This window comes from Aristolochia californica, unplaced genomic scaffold (assembly GCF_029961685.1).
Source record: "Aristolochia californica isolate CCGP_79_NKW_82.1479 unplaced genomic scaffold, dmAriCali1.0.hap1 SCAF_8, whole genome shotgun sequence".
Taxonomy (NCBI): Eukaryota; Viridiplantae; Streptophyta; class Magnoliopsida; order Piperales; family Aristolochiaceae; genus Aristolochia; species Aristolochia californica.
Window position 1 is genome coordinate 37,491,535 of NW_027182279.1, and position 16,637 is coordinate 37,508,171.

At 33.3% G+C, this 16,637-nt stretch overlaps 2 protein-coding genes across 5 annotated transcripts; one reads left to right on the plus strand and one right to left on the minus strand.

Moving 5' to 3' along the window:
* Positions 1-2,740: 2,740 nt before the first annotated feature.
* Positions 2,741-6,131, plus strand: LOC137939072 (succinate dehydrogenase subunit 6, mitochondrial-like). 3 transcript variants are annotated; one of them, XM_068784251.1, is made up of 4 exons: positions 2,741-2,796; positions 2,982-3,215; positions 4,550-4,652; positions 4,825-5,858. In XM_068784251.1, exons 2-4 carry the CDS (start codon positions 3,030-3,032, stop codon positions 4,971-4,973), a joined length of 438 nt encoding a protein of 145 aa, XP_068640352.1. In that variant the 5' UTR covers positions 2,741-2,796; positions 2,982-3,029; the 3' UTR covers positions 4,974-5,858. The 3 variants fall into 3 exon arrangements, 2 of the variants coding, with proteins under 2 accessions (XP_068640352.1, XP_068640351.1); XR_011109924.1 differs by lacking the exon at positions 2,741-2,796 and adding an exon at positions 5,938-6,131 and having other exon boundaries at positions 2,833-3,215; positions 4,825-5,027; XM_068784250.1 differs by lacking the exon at positions 2,741-2,796 and having other exon boundaries at positions 2,833-3,215.
* Positions 6,132-6,580: 449 nt separating this feature from the next.
* LOC137938881 (thiamine-repressible mitochondrial transport protein THI74-like) lies at positions 6,581-11,399 on the minus strand. Of its 2 annotated transcripts, XM_068783973.1 has the most exons (5): positions 11,319-11,399; positions 9,933-10,673; positions 9,312-9,495; positions 9,075-9,233; positions 6,581-7,115 (listed from the first exon to the last, which is right to left on the minus strand). In XM_068783973.1, exons 2-5 carry the CDS (start codon positions 10,521-10,523, stop codon positions 6,787-6,789), a joined length of 1,263 nt encoding a protein of 420 aa, XP_068640074.1. In that variant the 5' UTR covers positions 10,524-10,673; positions 11,319-11,399; the 3' UTR covers positions 6,581-6,786. The 2 variants fall into 2 exon arrangements, with proteins under 2 accessions (XP_068640074.1, XP_068640073.1); XM_068783972.1 differs by having other exon boundaries at positions 9,075-9,495.
* Positions 11,400-16,637: the final 5,238 nt, after the last annotated feature.

Sequence of the window (16,637 nt, forward strand, 5' to 3'; positions counted from 1 at the left end):
AAGGATGGTAAATAAAGGGTCATCTCATAGAGATGGCATTGATGTAATTAAGTTAAAATTTCAGGGTTAAAACCCTACACCCTAAACCCTAAGTTTAGAGGTATTATTATAATATAATAGTCTCATTAATCTATAAATAGAGTTTCGGGGGGTGGGCTTAGGATAATCAAGTCCATAACCCATTCTTCCTCCAGTTTTCTCCCAATGGCCTAAACCCTAACCCTGACCCCTAAACCCTATCCCCTAATCCTTAAACCCTAACTCCTAAGAGCCTAAGCCCTAAACTTTAACCCAAAACCCTACAACCTAAATTCTAAGCCCTAAACCCTAACCCTGACCCCTAAACCCTATCCCCTAATCCTTAAACCCTAACTCCTAAACCATAAACCCTATCACTAAACTCTACACCCTAACCCTAAATCCTAAACCTTTAACCCTTAACCTTCATCCTTAACCCTAAACCCTAATTGTTTGTTTATCATATTCTATGTTAATATTTATGATGTGTTTTTTGTTATCAATCATATTCTATGTTAATATTTATGATGTGTTTTTGTTGTCAATCATATTCTATGTTAATATTTATGATGTATTTTTGTTATCAATCATATTCTATGTTTATATTCCTGGCGTATATTTTTTGTTTAAAGTTTATATATGGGAGTGCTATAGAATGGTTTCCATGTGGCGAAGAAATAATTTTCCCATCGATTTTATTTTTATATTTTGTTTTACAAGTGGAGTGTTGCAATTTTGTTGTCTGTCCAGTTCTTAAGTTGAGTAGATGAGGCAAGAATGATAAGATCCTAAGCTTGGTTGAGCTTAATTCCAATAATAATACAAACATAATTAGAACCCAAGATGAGCATAGTTATGAGCATAATACAAAATTTTAAATCATCATAATATGAAATTAAGAAGAAGCATAACATGAAACCAATGTCCAACTAATTATGAAACAAATAATAAGGGTAAAATGATGATTTTTTTTTAATCAATCACACAACACTATATTAATTTAAAAGATAATTGTATGCAATATTATTCATAATCTGAATCTAAAGTCTAATATACTACGAAATTAATGATGTACATAGAGAAGACTAAAAAACTAGTCATAGATTAGAAAATTATGGGACGAAAAAAGAAAAAAATTACAGAAAAAGAGAATATGAAGTTTGTAACGAAAGATATCAGAATCTCTATGACTTGATAAGCTCAATTCACATATCTTAGACCACCTACTCTATTACCATGTTTAAATCTCTTAGAGAAAATAAGAGGGAGTAAGCTTTGCGAACCCCTCTCTCGTATAGATAACTTAAACAATATAAAGAATTAGAGTAATGTCCTTGCACTCGTAAACCCTAATTTAATTTCTAAAAAAACAAATTTTCTAGAAAATAAAGAAAATTAAATAAACTCTAGCTATACCTTCCAAAGGGACAAAATGAAAAAGGAAAAAAAATCAAGGGTAGTCGAATGAGCTTATGTAGTAAAGGCCATAATAGAACCTTGCATACTTGCATGTTAGTATTGTGAATGCTACCACCACTATCCTTTTGAATGCTTAGTGATATTTTTTAAGAAGAGAGTGAAGCAATTTTGAATACCCAAGGTTAGACTAAACTTAACTTCAAATATAAGGGCTATGGGACTTAACACTAATTTGGATACCCAAGATCACTTGATCTTCATTAGTTGAGAATATGTCTCCAACCCAAACATTTGATAAGTTATTAAAATCTTCTTATTAAGTTGGGGTGTATCTTGTAAAATGTAAGGGGATTGACAAGTCAATTTAGGAGACATTGGTTAGTCTGATATGGCTTTGACCATTTAGACATAGGCTGAAGTGATCATTGGAGGTGTGAGAAACTAGCCTTTCAAATTGACAAAATCCTCCTCAATTATTTTTCTTCTACTTAGCATGTTTACATGTGTAGCACACAAGGAAAATCAATGAGCTATTTGATTTTATTATATATATTGGACCCAACAAAGATTAGGATATTTATAAGACTTCATCACTCCATGGGTGAGTAGTGTCTCTATCTGTCCTAAAATTTGAAATTTGTTAGCTTGAGAAAATTGGATAATGTGGTGATAGTATCTGTGGAGCCAATTGTGACAATTTTTTTACAAGGACTTGGACTTTAAAATCAATTCAAAAACAAGTTTGATGATGAATCATGTAGATTTCTGCTTATTATAACATTTTATATTCCACATTGATTGTAGGGACGTGAAAAAGTTGAATGATCGATCGTTTTTTAGATTTGAGGTAAATAAAAAAATCATCAACTAACTAAAAAGAGAACTGATGAAAGCAATTAAGGTAAAGGGTATTTTATACTAATGAGTCGGCATACAAACTAATAAACTAAACATAAAAATTCTCAAACTTTAATTATTATACTTAATAAGCCTTACTCTAGGTTTGTGCTTGAGCAGAACTCAAAGTAAAATTTGAATTGTGCCGAGCTATTTTAAGCAAAGGCTTGTAAACCGACAGCTCCGGATTAAACACGTGTGTTGGATTGAAGCCTCGAGAATCGAGGAAAGGAAACACGTGCCGACAGTGCAGATAGCGCAGCAGAACCTAACTTTTAAGTCGTATGACGTTTTTACCCTCTTCAAGTTATTAAAACTGACCCACATATCTCTATAGTGGTGTGGAACTTAACTAATTGGAAGGTCCAAAAATGTAAAAACAGTTCTCGTCTTCTCCTTCTGTTAACGCCATATCTTCTCCTTCCTGATCAAAATCGACACCGAATTTCGATCTTCAATCAGGTAGTAAAACCTATCCTTGAATCTGTATATTGAATTCCCAGTCCATTTTCATCATCGGATGTATTCTCTGCACGAATTTTTTTTATCATTAATGATCTTTTGATGTCTAATGTGTGATAGTGTCCGTTAAATTTGCAGACAACTGGTTCTTCATTCCTTATTTTGTATGCTATTCTTTTCTGTAGATGGAATTATAGCATTGTTGTCATAAACTTAGTCAGGTTTTCAATAGGATGGGAGAAAGTGAAGGTTCGTCTTCTGCTGGCTACTGGGAGAACTGGAAAGCTTATTGGCGTGAGCGATTTGCTTTTCTTGAGTACCACAAAAGGGTTTTTCTTATTCCAAAGAAGCCGCTGACGAAATGGTCTTCGTCCGATGTTGAGGAGTTCATCGCTTCAGATCACATACATGGCCCTGTGGTATCTTTTTATTTTATTTTTATTATTTTACTGACTAAGTGTTTATGCGTTGCCCCGGCGTATGTTTAGTAGTTTTGATTTTATTGGATATTCGAGCTTGCCTTATATTTTTTTGAATTTCTTAACTGTATGTATGTGTACAGTAGCATATAAAGGAGTTTAATCATGCGAGTAACTGTTTGTTCTTATTGTGGTATTAGGTTTTTTACTTTTCCAGGGTCTTCTTGCTGTTGCTTCCAATTGTCCAAAACTGTCAGCATCCCTTCTAAAATTATTCTTTTCATTTTTGGGATGGATTGTTCGGCCTTTACAGCATTGAATGGCTTTGAGTTCCTTGTTTGTTATTTTATAATAAGCTGCTTGTCTGTTTTGCTTGCTTTTTCTCAATCTTGACTACGTATAAGTCTATGATCTTTGCATCTTCATGAATCTTGAGGTCTAAGCTCAGAAGGTTTTATAGTTGTCTTTTATATTCAGAAGTTTTGAATTTGTCCACCTTCTGTCTTTGTTTTGCTTTGATATGTAGATGGTCGTTTTATCTATTTTAATGGTACAGTTGTAATGCTTGTATATCACTCTTACTAGACTATCTGATGAGGCTTATACCAAGTCCTCTATTAGGCTACTCATCCTCTCTTGACTTTGATAAGCAACGAAGAATTCCTTGAGTGGAGATCTTTGCTATTCTGTTCTTTCCATGAATATTTATTGTGCTTGAATGGTCCATAAGATGCCTCTTTTTTATGTCAGCTTGAAGAATATGAAGAATAACTTTTTGTCCTGGAAGATCTCTGTTCTTGCAATGAACTAATTTTTCTGACCTTTTCTTTTCTTTCTTCTTCTTCTTCTTCCTTATTTTCTCTTAATTCTTTTAAAAAAATTGCTTTATCTCTTGTTGTCTTGCTAGACATTCACAGAAGCCCGAGTTTCGCTGTCTTGTTCACCCTTCTTGAATAACACTAACATACAAACCTCATTAAAAAAATTAACATACAAACAGATTGCAAGAAAAAAGATTCCATGTGGTCGTTGGAATAACTTCCTGCACAGAAAAATTGATTCAGATGTTATACCGAAGTAGAAACGCAAATCTCTCTCTTCACACACACACACACACACAAGCTATTGTATGTTTAAGATTATTTATTTCATCTTTTTTGTGGCTATGAGCGATTAATTTTTTTTTCTCAAAAAAAAAAAAAAAAACTATTGATTCTTTACACATCTAAGTATTTACTTGCATACACATCTTAAGTATTTACTTGCGTGCAATTACCCTTGGTGATTGAGATTGTTTATATTCTTCAACTGATGAGTTTTTTTTGTTTCTTCAGCTGAAGACTGCAAGGAAAGCTGCCACAATAGCTGCCTATGGAAGCGGTATCGGTGCAGTGTCAACAGCAGGATTAGCTTGGAAATATTCAAAAAGTCCACATGGTTCATATAACTGACCTTTTGTATTTTCTGCTTATGTTTTTCAAATTTTCTGCTGGTCTATGTACTCTTTTTTGGGTTGAAGAAATGTTCTTTGTACTCTTAAGCTTTAGTGCATTTCTACTGGAGACTATGCACCTATGGATGTTTCATTCTTTTCCTGTATCTGTGGCAGGTGCTGTTATGGCTTTTGGAGCTGGAGCAATATTTGGTTGGACTTTTGGACAGGAGATTGCAAGTCACTCGCTGCAACTTTACAGGCTGGACACCATGGCTGCACAGATGAAGTTTTTAGATTGGTGGAAGCAAAAATGTGAAGCATAGAGTTTGTGCCTTCTTTCTGGGTTGATGAATTAGAAAAACCAAAAAAAAAAAAGGGTAAACTTGCAGAAAGCCAGCACCATCTTGTATTTGGAATGCAAGCTTATGGGGTTATCTCTTTGGTCTGTGGGCAAGGAGAAAATAAAGGACCACTGGGTTTATTAAACGATGCAAGAGTGATGCCATCTCTTTATGTGATTAAGTTTGTCTGTTGGGGAGAATCAAAAAGTAAATGCTGTGTCTGCACATGAAACTTAACTTCTCTCGTGTTTCTCTGGAAAAAATGATGCTCCGATGATCATCTCCTTATGTAATTTGCCTTTTGGAAAAATCAGTTTTTGCAATTCGCTGTTTTTTTTATTTGGCTTTTGGTTTTCCTCAGTTCTGAACTATACAGAACTAATATTGATGTTAGACTTCTTTGGTTTGAGTTAAACTATTGGTTAGGTAACATATACAATATGCTTCCTATAAAAAGTTGAAACATTTACTGCATGAGAGTTACTAAACTCTTCAGAGTTTATTAGAGTAGGAAAAGTTCTTATTTTTGTTCCTGCTTTTAGGGGCATCTGTTTTAATGTGCTCATCTTGGGTTTTTTTTTTTTTCTTTTGTTCCTGTTGTATCCCCATTATCATGTAGAAATGGATATGTTGAACTAATGTTGTTGTCTTTTCAAAGGTGGATTAGTAGAGAAATGGGAGCTCTCAATTGAATATTTGCCTTCCCCTCTCTGGTTTTAATCAGTTTCATTTATCAACATTCTCCTACTGTTGCCCACTTCTCTCATACATTTGAATAATGACAGTGTTAGCATTTTATTTTTGTTTTCTTATCTTATTTAGTACTGAATTGTTCTTATTCAAGTGCAACCATTTTTTTATGGTCAGTTCAGGTGCTTTTTTATTTATTTATTTATGAAAATGGTAGATTTGATCTGCTTATTTTGTGCATTATTGCCTCATCTAGGCTGCAAGCAGGATGTAGATCACAGCTGCACCAGGGATCATTGAGACGTTATTTGGGAGTCTGAAACAAATTGATGTTGTCCTCACCCAATTCTGCAATCTCACCCAATTCTGCAATTCATGTGGGGAGTCTTGAGACAGAATGTTATGGAGATATAAGAGAACTACAATTGTCATGGCTACGGGAAAATAATGAATACCATTCTTTTATTTTGTTTTGAATCATCTTTCATTTTATTCTGAATCATTTATTCGTTAGGAAAATAATAATTACAAGTAGTCTCTTACCAAAAAAAAATTGAAGTAGATGACTAAAAACTAGTGAAGGTTTGCAACACATTAGATGCATCATCAATCGATCATAGAAGCCTTCCTGGTATCGTTTTTAAATCAAACTTTAAGAATCCTTGGAACTGGTTATCCAACCAAAAAAAAAGCTGCTCCAGACCTGTCTAGCTGAAATAACATGCAAAGCATTTCCTATCTATAAGAATCCTAAATAATAGAAAATATTAGTAGAGGGAGGTTTGAACTCCTGGGCATATGAAGCTGTTTTAGCTAACAACTTATTTTCTTCTCTTGGATGGTGTGCAATTATCATCTACTAAATGAAATTTGCAACAAAAGCAAATGGAGACTGAATGGAACCAAAAACCTTCGTTTGAGATAGATGCTTAATATGACATAAGAATCTGGTTGCCACAATCCAAGATCAACTTTTACATGGACACTGCCTAATGATACAACATAACATGGACAGTTTTTTTTATCATCAAATATAAGAGGACAGATCTGCCTAAAAAAATTGAACAAAACAAAGGGGATATAGGTTATTAAACATCCATGCTTGTTAAGTACCTGTACCTGTACCTGTACCTGTACCTGTACTTTTCCTGAAGTTTTGCATACTATCAACAATGGCAACAATTTCATCTTCTTGCTCTTCACAGATAACACTAGAAGGTGAGCAAGTATCAGATGGGATATTGATGCCCACAAATCCGGCCATAATAGCAATAGCTCCAAGGTAATCCATAAGATGTGGGGCATGGCCAGTTACTGAATCTACAACAGCAGCTAGGGGGACCTGAATTGTAAGACCAGCTGTTGCTACTGTAGTTGTAGTAAGGAGGACTGCCTTTGCCCATAAGTAATCACTTAGAACATTATCTAGCAGACCTGTGAAACAAATTTACAAAAATCAACAGATTGTAAATACTCACCAGCTTCAAAGAGATCATCATCTATAGACAAGGGTAGAGAACCAAAGGAAGAAAATTACAAATGTTAGTCCAGAAATTCAGTCTCCATGGTACCTTCAGAATCTGAAGCAAACATTATATGCAGTAGTTTGTTTTAGATGGGAGGTATCCATGGATCAAAAGATAACAAAACAATGAATCATACTACAGTTATTTAGACAAAATTTACGAATATACAACAAACCAATAGGTATAGATTTGGTTACTTAGTCAATCATCACAATGCTCTAGACAGACAGAGCCAATGCAATTATAAAGAAATTAAACTATTATCAAACTCAAATTTCAAAAGGAATCATATTTATGAACTAATCCTCAAAAAGACAAGTCAGAACTGCACTAAAGATGGTACAGAACTCCAAATAAAGAAATCTGACCTCTATCAGAAAATTATTTTTAAGATAAGATAGTACAATGAATACTGTAGCTGTACCGGACTAGAGAAATGAAAGATGAGAGAATTCAAAAATGTTGAATGACCTTATTGATCCTCCATTGACATAAAAGAGAGATAAAAGGAAAAAAAGACCACTTCGGAAAAGAAAGAAAAATAAAGATGAGAAGAAGAGAAAGAAGAAGAAAACAACAACAAATACTACAATAATCACTCTAAAAAGAGTATAATCAAACATATAGTGATGGATAAAAGTCCAAGAAGTGTATGAATTACGTGGTAAAGAAGAAAAGTTCAGTAACTAATCTTTTTCAGGTATGTCCTATTAGAAGATAAGGGTTAAAGGAGTAGAGGGAGGAATGGCTTTTAGGGAAATTGGAAAGAGGAAACCCTGCAACCTGGCAAATTTTTTCCAACTCAAAGAGTCATTCCAGGAATCGCCTTCTTGGAGTTGTGAAGTTGGATTTAATTAATTGAAATACAAGTTGGGTTTAATTAACAACCATATATAAGTGTTTCATAATGCAAGAATGCTGCACAATCACAAGGTTAAGGATTCTTACAAGCAGATAAAGATGTTAACCATAAGTTGACTCCCATGTTGCTTTTGATGATAACAAAACTTAATTGGTCTAACAACGTAACTTTTCTAGACCAACAGTAACATAATGATTGATCAGTCAATCGATCAATAAGTTATTGTCTGACATAAAAGTAGCCGTTATAATAGATTGATCGATCAATCACTTTTCTGTGATCAATCAATCAATCAATGTACTGATTTTTGCAAAGGGCAAATAACGGCTAGTTTGAGTTAGGGAAGCTATAAATACCCCACTAAATCATGTATTGAGAAGTAAATGAGCATTTATTGGCAAATACTAAGTCATTATTCTCAATCTTGCAAATTTCCTTGAAAGTAGTTTAGAGTGAAAGAAAGAGAGCCTCATACTTTAAAAAATCCCACATCTCTTTCATCAAAACCTTGCATTCATATAGTCAAAGTTCCTTCATCATTTCACATCGTGCTACAAAAGAAGAGGAAGCTTGAATCTCTTAAGGAGATTCATCTCTCCAAGTAAAGGCATATTTTTTCCTTTCTTTTACTTAAATTTGTGAAATAGAATCTCGATAGAAAGGCTTATCTAGAACTAGAATTTAGCAACAATCTGAAGATTGGAGTTGTAAAAAGCGTGTAATGAGTTACACGTGGCCAAGGAGAGTCAAAATCTCTTTATGTATTCCAACTATTAGAGTTTTTTAGTGAAATTTTCCCACACAAGGGTTCTTGGGCAGTGACTACCGCTAAGGGAACATCAATAACAAAAAATTTCTTTATCCCTATAGTGTGTGCATGTTTCAATTTACTTTGAATTGCTTTTATGCATGATCTAAAGTCAATAGATGTGTTCTAAAATAAGGATGAGTGAAAGTGAAGCATCTGTAGCAAAAATGTTGCATTTGTAAGGTTTCTAAACTGACCTTTTCCAACAATGAGATAGAATTGCTTCAAGCTCATCACATGAAATGACTCCATCTTCGTAAAGTTCAGAACAAGAGCAACTGGCAGGAAAATCAACAGATTGAACAGCCCAAGAAACCCAAGGAACAGCGCCATGCTGGCCTGGCCTTCTCCTTTTTCTTCATCAGGTAATTTTTTACGAATAAGTGTGATGTAAACAGCATATAGTCCAGCTGAGACGAGAGCCAGAATGTCACCTAGAAGTGGGGCTGAAGCTACTGAACTAGCTCCAGCCTCTGAGTCACCCAAGCTGACTATAATTGTTCCCGCCATGCAGAGAAGAACACTAAATAGTTTTACCCAAGTGAACTTCTCACCCAAGAAAACTAAAGACACCAAGAATGTGAAGAGGCTAGAAGCACTGCTTAAAATTGTATTTGACTGCAAAGAGAAAGAAGGATTTGTTTAACTCTACAATGTCATAAAAAGACAAAGGTTGTTCAAAAAGATCTAAATTGCTCTCTACTTTTTGTGTTTAAGAAACCTATTTACTGTTTTACCTGTTTACTATGGTTCAATTTAGAGGGTATACTTGTATTTTGTTGCAACCAAAGTAACACATGAATCATAGAGATGATGATCAAATTCAGCCTCTGGAAAAATTCATCTCCCTTAATTTTTCACTTGATTTATCTTCTTCTCGCTTCTCTCATTCTCTTTCCATCCTTCTCCATCTCATCTTCTTCTCCTTTATAAATCCTACATAGTATACTAAGAATCTGCAAACTTCTTTTCTCTGGTTCTTTTACTTTAAGACATGAAAACCTAAGTCATAATAACCTCATTAAGAATTATTGTCACATATTAAAAGTGTATACCGTCACAGTAGTATATTTGAGTGAGAGGTTGAAGGTTAACTGAGCAAGAAACCAAAAAGGACAGATCAAAAGGCTGACTTTAGCCACTCTAGTACGTGGCCAGCGCCCTTTCACATCCAATCCTCCATTTGAAACTTTCTGAACAATAATTAATTCCTGCTGAGCCAAAGAGCTTGGTTGACCACAAAACTCAGAGCATAAAGACTGAGCTCCCAAGTCCTTATCCTTATCCTTTCTGCACTGGCTCTGTGCTGGATCAACAAGCACATGTTGATTTAAACCATCTTGTTCAGCGGGAGAACTGCTCTCACTGAGAAGAACCACTTTCTCTGAATCTTCCGATGGTACCAGACCAGAATTCTTATTCTTGTGCCCAATAAAAAAGTTCTTTAATGAATCGTCCCAGTAACGAGCAATCTCTACCATGGGTATACAAACTACAAACAATGAATTACAGATGTATGTGATAAGAAATGGAGAAACCCCTGCATCTACAACAGACTGAACAATATAACTGGCAGCAATCCAGATTGTTGCAACAGCCAATATATATACTACACCAAGTAGCCATCTCCAAGTTTGAGTCTGCATCTCTTTTTGATTGAGATTTATTGGATCCACTAAATTTCAGTTTATATCCTATAAAATATTAGCATTCTTAAACTGAGGAATCTGGCAGCTCCTAGCTAAATCGGCAAATTCTGGGAGACTGGCCGATATCAAATCCAAGCAACATGTAACCTGAAAACAAAGAGAACTATCATGTCAATAGAATAAAACTAGAAAAAAGATTTATCCTCGTTAAGGTGGCGGCATTGGGTATAATTCAACTTCAGAGATTATCTGATTATGAAATGAGAACAAATTATCTTTGATGTAGGTCATCTAAGAACCTTTTTCAAGCATGAGACCTTATTCTTAGAATGCAGAGGCAGCTTTTCATGTACCATTGGTTAAACAGTGTAACACAAAGCAGGTGAACAAGCATTTTTCCCATCATCTATAACTCCCCAAACGAGTTTTTTTTTTTCTTCAAAATAACTTTTCTATAATCATACCTCACCCGATTTCCCCGTCGATTAAACACTCCACACAACCCCCCAACCCAACCCCTTCCACCCCCGGCCCCCCAACGAATAACAAAGAAAAGAAGTGCCTACAAGTCTACAATCAGAACTTCAAGAAGAAAGGAAGGTAATCAACGTCCCGAAAAAAGAAAAAGGGTACAACCTAGACCAAATAGCAGCAGTTTTTACTAGTTGCTAATCTTCATTACAAACCCTTCAACCCAAAAATAGACTTAGACAATAAAAATCTCCCACATTAACAGAATAAGGAAAGAAAAAAATAATAGAATAAATCTAATTTGAGCACATGCGCGATTACCTCTGAAAGTGCTGAATTTTATAAGATCGACCAGCCCTCGTTTGTTGCGCAGGAGAGAGGCGGAGGACGGAGAGACAGAATCTCGCCCGATTTTATAGTACAGGAGGCGAAATGACGTCTCTGCCCTCAAGAGGTCAAGCCATAGTAAGGGTGGGAATCGGGTTCAAGTTTCTAATTTTACCCGAGGGTCTCAGGCTGGGTGGAGAAAAAAAACCTGTTAACCCGATCCACATATGAGACAAAGATATAAAATGGGGTTGATACAGGCCAAATTTTATGGGGATGAGGTAGGGATTGGTTGAGTTTAAGTTAGATTTACAGGAACGGGGCAAGGACAAGGTTATAAGGATAATGATCGGGTCGGGTTTTGGTTTGATGAATCTTGTTTTATCTGAGTCAAAGATCGGGTTCGGGTTTGAATTTTAATAAAACCAACCCCAACTAAATGTTTACCAGAGTCTAAATTTCACATATCCAGCTTAGGAGGAGGAGGAAGTAGAAGATATTTTTTTTTAATATTATAAAGATGTTCTATTAGTTTTATATTTTTGTAATATTTTACAGTTTTTATATGAATCTTATGTGATATTATAGTTTTATTTTAATTTTAAATTATTTTTAGCTAGTTACCTGTAGGAATAGGCTCTTTATCCATTGGTGAAGCAACCAAAGCAACAAAGATATGGCAAACAGAACAGGTAATGGAATACCCCTTACTTGTTCTACTTATTACCCATTTACAATCTTACGTAGAACATCAAGGCATATAAAACCACCCTCCTGACCAAAAGACTGTGATAATGTCGACACTATCCATTTGATAACAAACATCATATTGACCATAATACATAAGCATCAAGTACATTTATTGTCATTCATATATAGGATACATGTATGTTGTATTTGGCTAAGACTTATATGGAGGAACTATATATCACCTCCTAAGTCAGACGATACAAAAATATTTGTCACCAGAATTATATCTTCCCAGTGGTTGATATGATTACTCTCAGGAGATCCATACTTCAATACCAATTGAATTATTTTGATGCTTTTCATTTGTATCAATCACATTTTCACTGCCTCCAACACTATAACCTCTACATGGGTTCCTTCCTGAATCAGAGTTGTTTGACTTAGACTTTGTATTATCATTCTCTTCTTTCTTATTTTCATTATTTGTGTCAGACAGTTAGTGAAGCCATCAATAAGATCTATCATCATCATCCAAAAGTTGCTTTTGAACCTTAGCAATTCAAGGAGCCAATTAGCCATCTTTTTAAAAAATTTAATCCAAGTTTAAAGGTTCCGAATTTTCGTTATTGTTATTCCTGTTCTATACTAATGCTTGTGCATTTCAAGTCTTGAGCTTCATGTTATAATAAAGATAACAAAATAATTTACGTGATCCATCTTTAATTAGTTGTTTTTGTTTCATATGAATGGTACCAAATATACAATATACTCTAGTTTCTTTTAAACCCAAATGATACACAAATTTCACCCAGAATTCTTCTTGCTATCCTTTGTATGTTTGGAGTGTCAATCCCAAAATTCATCCACCAATTAGTTTATATATATATATATATATATATATATATATATATATATATCTTCTCTAGATATTCAAAAAAAAGTAATCATTAGTAATTACTTCATATAAACTTTGCATACCTGGATGGTATTCATCTCTCACTTCTACTGTTGTTCTAGTATCAAACAACCCATTTGTGTCTCATATGGTATAAGGTCACCGATTACACGAACATGTGTTGCAATATCCAATGACATTTACATCACAACATCTCATATTGTTGCTTTACACTTAACAACCATATCTGATTGTCGATTTTTGAACAAGATTTCTAGGTTTAAAAACTAAGCTTCTTTATGCAAATTGTGGGAGATTTGTTTTTAATGTTTATCTATTATCTCTAAGTATTTTTTGTACTTTTGGAGAAGTTTGAATAACGAATTAAATAAGACGAATGAATAGCATCATATAAAAAGCCCAAAGATGGTACATGAATTAAATAAGACGAATGAATAACATCATATAAAAAGCCCAAAGATGGTACATGCTCACCGTAAAAAAACTTAAGTACTTTCACCAAAGGTGACAATATCAAAGCTATCTTCTCGACCTTTTTTTTCTAAAACTCATCATCAAATACTATTCAACTTCTTTGCCATTCTTCTTTATGACCTTTTTTTTTTGTCAAAACTCATCATTGAATACTATATATTCAGCTCTACTTTCCAAATCTATTATAGGTTGACTTTCAATCCTTTGATACAAATAGTGCTTTAAAATCAGACCTATATAGAAAGCACGAATACAAGTTTCTTTAAAATTTATTGCTTGAATATTAATTAAATTATTTATAATTATAACAAAAGCATACTTTCAAGATGCAAGGCTCTCAAATACGATGAAATAAGTGATAAACCAAGTACAACCACGGTGAATTATCTCTCCCACATGTGTATTCCCATATCATATTTAGAAATTGTTCATGATTGTAAATGAAAATCGTAATTTTATTGCACTTTGTAATTACCTCATGAGGATCTTTGAATTCGTGTACGTCTTTAATTACTATATCCATTCAACATGGAACATATGGTCTCCAACATACACTTTGCCATTTCTCTTGCAACATTTTACTAGTCAGATTGTAATTTGATGTGTTGTTCGTGATAATATGCACAATATTTTCTTGATTGATTTTGTCAACAACCTCATCTATTAATTGGCATAAGTATTTTGCATATTTCAATTTTCCACTAGTATCAATCGATTTAAGAAATATTATAACTAACAAGAAAGTTTGCTAAACTTTTTCCTGGTTGGACTGGTTCAACCATCACTGGTCAAAGTGTATCCTCATATCCACCATTTCCTCATGCAACAATGGACTTCTAATTTCTTGCGTGGTAGGCTATGTGACACCTTCTCCTGCTATGATAATAGAATATATCTTTATGACAAAGTATTCGTTATATTAGAGAAATCTAAAAATCATTAGCATTGTATTTTCAACCACTTTTCCATATAATTTTTAGTTTGCGCTAAGTCGACTCTTTAGTTTGAATATGCTTTCTTATCTCTCAAATGCATGTTAAAATACTTTTTTAACATCTATTGGACACTGTATACATAGCTTAACATCACGTCGAATACTCACTGAATGTTGCTTCAATCTATTAATTCCTTCATGCATCGACTTTCTACAATAGTTATCACATTATTTTATGTTGATTATGATCAACCCTAGTGTAATGGTCCCACCTCGATGCAAATTTTTTTTCCACAATAACATATGTAATTTATGATTGAGTTATAAATAAACTACCAAAAAACATTATACATGTTCATTGTCTAGACTTTAGAGTAATACAATTAAATTACAAACATAATTGCAGGATCCTTAGTTTGAGACACATAGCAATCATTAAAAAAATTATAATCACATAGTCAAAATAATAAAATACATCATCTAGTCCCCACATCGAACGAATTGAGATCGATCAAATAGCACTTTGAATCGAAGGCATTCTCGTATATACAATGCTTGTGTACGTTTCAAGTAGTAAGAATGATGCAATGTCCACTCTTTACCTACTATGCATGAATTGCTCCACCCATGGCTATAAGTGACCGTTTCTGAATAGTTTGAGTAGGTAAGCCAACTAAAGCCAAAAAAAAGGGCCTTGTGGTCATAGTCACTGATTCTAGGGCCCCAAATGGACGTCTATACTTAGGGTCAAATTTCCGTTTCTACATATCTTTCCAAATCGTTTATGCATAATAGAGAGATGTGGTGGGAGATGGACCAAAATTCTTACAATTACTTGAAATTTTCAACTACCAACATTAAATAAGTATATTTTTCTAGGCTATCACGAACGAATAATTTAAAATACCATTATTATATAATAAAATCGTATGTGATTAAATCACTTGGAATCACATATATATATCTGACTAAGGTGACCTAATGTTGCATATGGTTAAACTAAACACAAAATAGTATTTTAAATGGCTGAAATCAAATTCACATCACACCCACATATTTACATATAATTTACATCAATTAATTAAACATTAAACACGTGTCATGATATTCAATCATAGTACAAATTATACTAAATGTACACATTATTAATTCCTATTAGATCAGTATTATTATTCTTAATAATAATTTTTTTACTTAATGATTTTTATTAATTAATTATTTAAATTTTAATATTATTAATTACTAAAATTATAATTGATGTTTAGTATTTAATTATTAGAGTTATTAATTCATAATTAATAATTATTATTTATAATTAGTATTTTAAGGCTGATATTAGTATTTTATTACATATTTAATGTTATTATACTTAATAGTTATTATTACTAAAATTTATTGATCATTTTTTCTAATTTATTATTATTATTTTATATTATATACAAATTTAGGAGTCTTATTGATCACAAATGTGTAAAAAATTCATGTGAATTAATTAAATTGACTTGATGTCAGCTTATTTGAAAGTTTTTGCTGAGGGGCTAATTTTTCGTGATTAAATGGTTTTCTGACTCGAGCTTCAAAATTCTGAGTTGATTTGGATGAGTTAGACCATGACTGGCGACTCATTAACAACTGATTGCCAACAGGACCTTACTCAAGGAACTCAAACCACATTAATTTCCTTTAACTGATCAAGCTTGTTTGAGTCCTTTTCGGAATGTTTTATAGTTTTTAAAAATGAGAACTAAATTTATATTTGTCTTCTTATATTTAATATATATTTCAAAAAAAAGTTATGCCAAGCACTAGTACTTTTGACTTTTAAGTATAGAATTTCTCTTTGATTGTAGTTTTCAAACATTTTATTTATTTATAATAGACTAACTTCTAAATTACATATTACTTAATAAGTATTACATATATATATATATATGTATGTGTGTGTGTGTGTGTGTGTGTGTGTGTGTGTGTGTTTGTGTCTATACACACACCGACATAGACAAAGACAGACAAATACTAGCAACGGGGGTCGAGCTTTTTCACCAAAATCCCTATTCTTGATTGGTCAATTGATTGAGCTAGGTGTCCTCTTTTATCATCTCACTAACTTCTCACCTAGTCATAATTTTTTTAACAAAGCCTATCATAATCTACGAAAAGACAAAAGTAAAGAAAAAAAGAGAAATAATAGAAGTTTTTTGGATGAGATGGCAGTGACTGAACTCTGTTTACAACTATAGTTGAAAGCTCATATGTTAACAATTGATTCTCAAACTAAAAGTTGGGGAAGGAGAAAATT

What these genes read in the sequence shown, in the direction of transcription:
- LOC137939072 (XM_068784251.1), top strand. Translation starts at nt 3,030, where the DNA reads ATGGGAGAAAGTGAAGGTTCGTCTTCTGCTGGCTACTGGGAGAACTGG. An exon ending in ATCACATACATGGCCCTGTG is followed by an intron (nt 3,216 to 4,549) that starts GTATCTTTTTAT and finishes TTGTTTCTTCAG; the next exon opens with CTGAAGACTGCAAGGAAAGC. An exon ending in ATATTCAAAAAGTCCACATG is followed by an intron (nt 4,653 to 4,824) that starts GTTCATATAACT and finishes TATCTGTGGCAG; the next exon opens with GTGCTGTTATGGCTTTTGGA.
- LOC137938881 (XM_068783972.1), bottom strand. Translation starts at nt 10,523, where the DNA reads ATGCAGACTCAAACTTGGAGATGGCTACTTGGTGTAGTATATATATTG. An exon ending in TCAAATATACTACTGTGACG is followed by an intron (nt 9,496 to 9,932) that starts GTATACACTTTT and finishes TTCTCTTTGCAG; the next exon opens with TCAAATACAATTTTAAGCAG. An exon ending in CTATCTCATTGTTGGAAAAG is followed by an intron (nt 7,116 to 9,074) that starts GTCAGTTTAGAA and finishes TTTGTTTCACAG; the next exon opens with GTCTGCTAGATAATGTTCTA.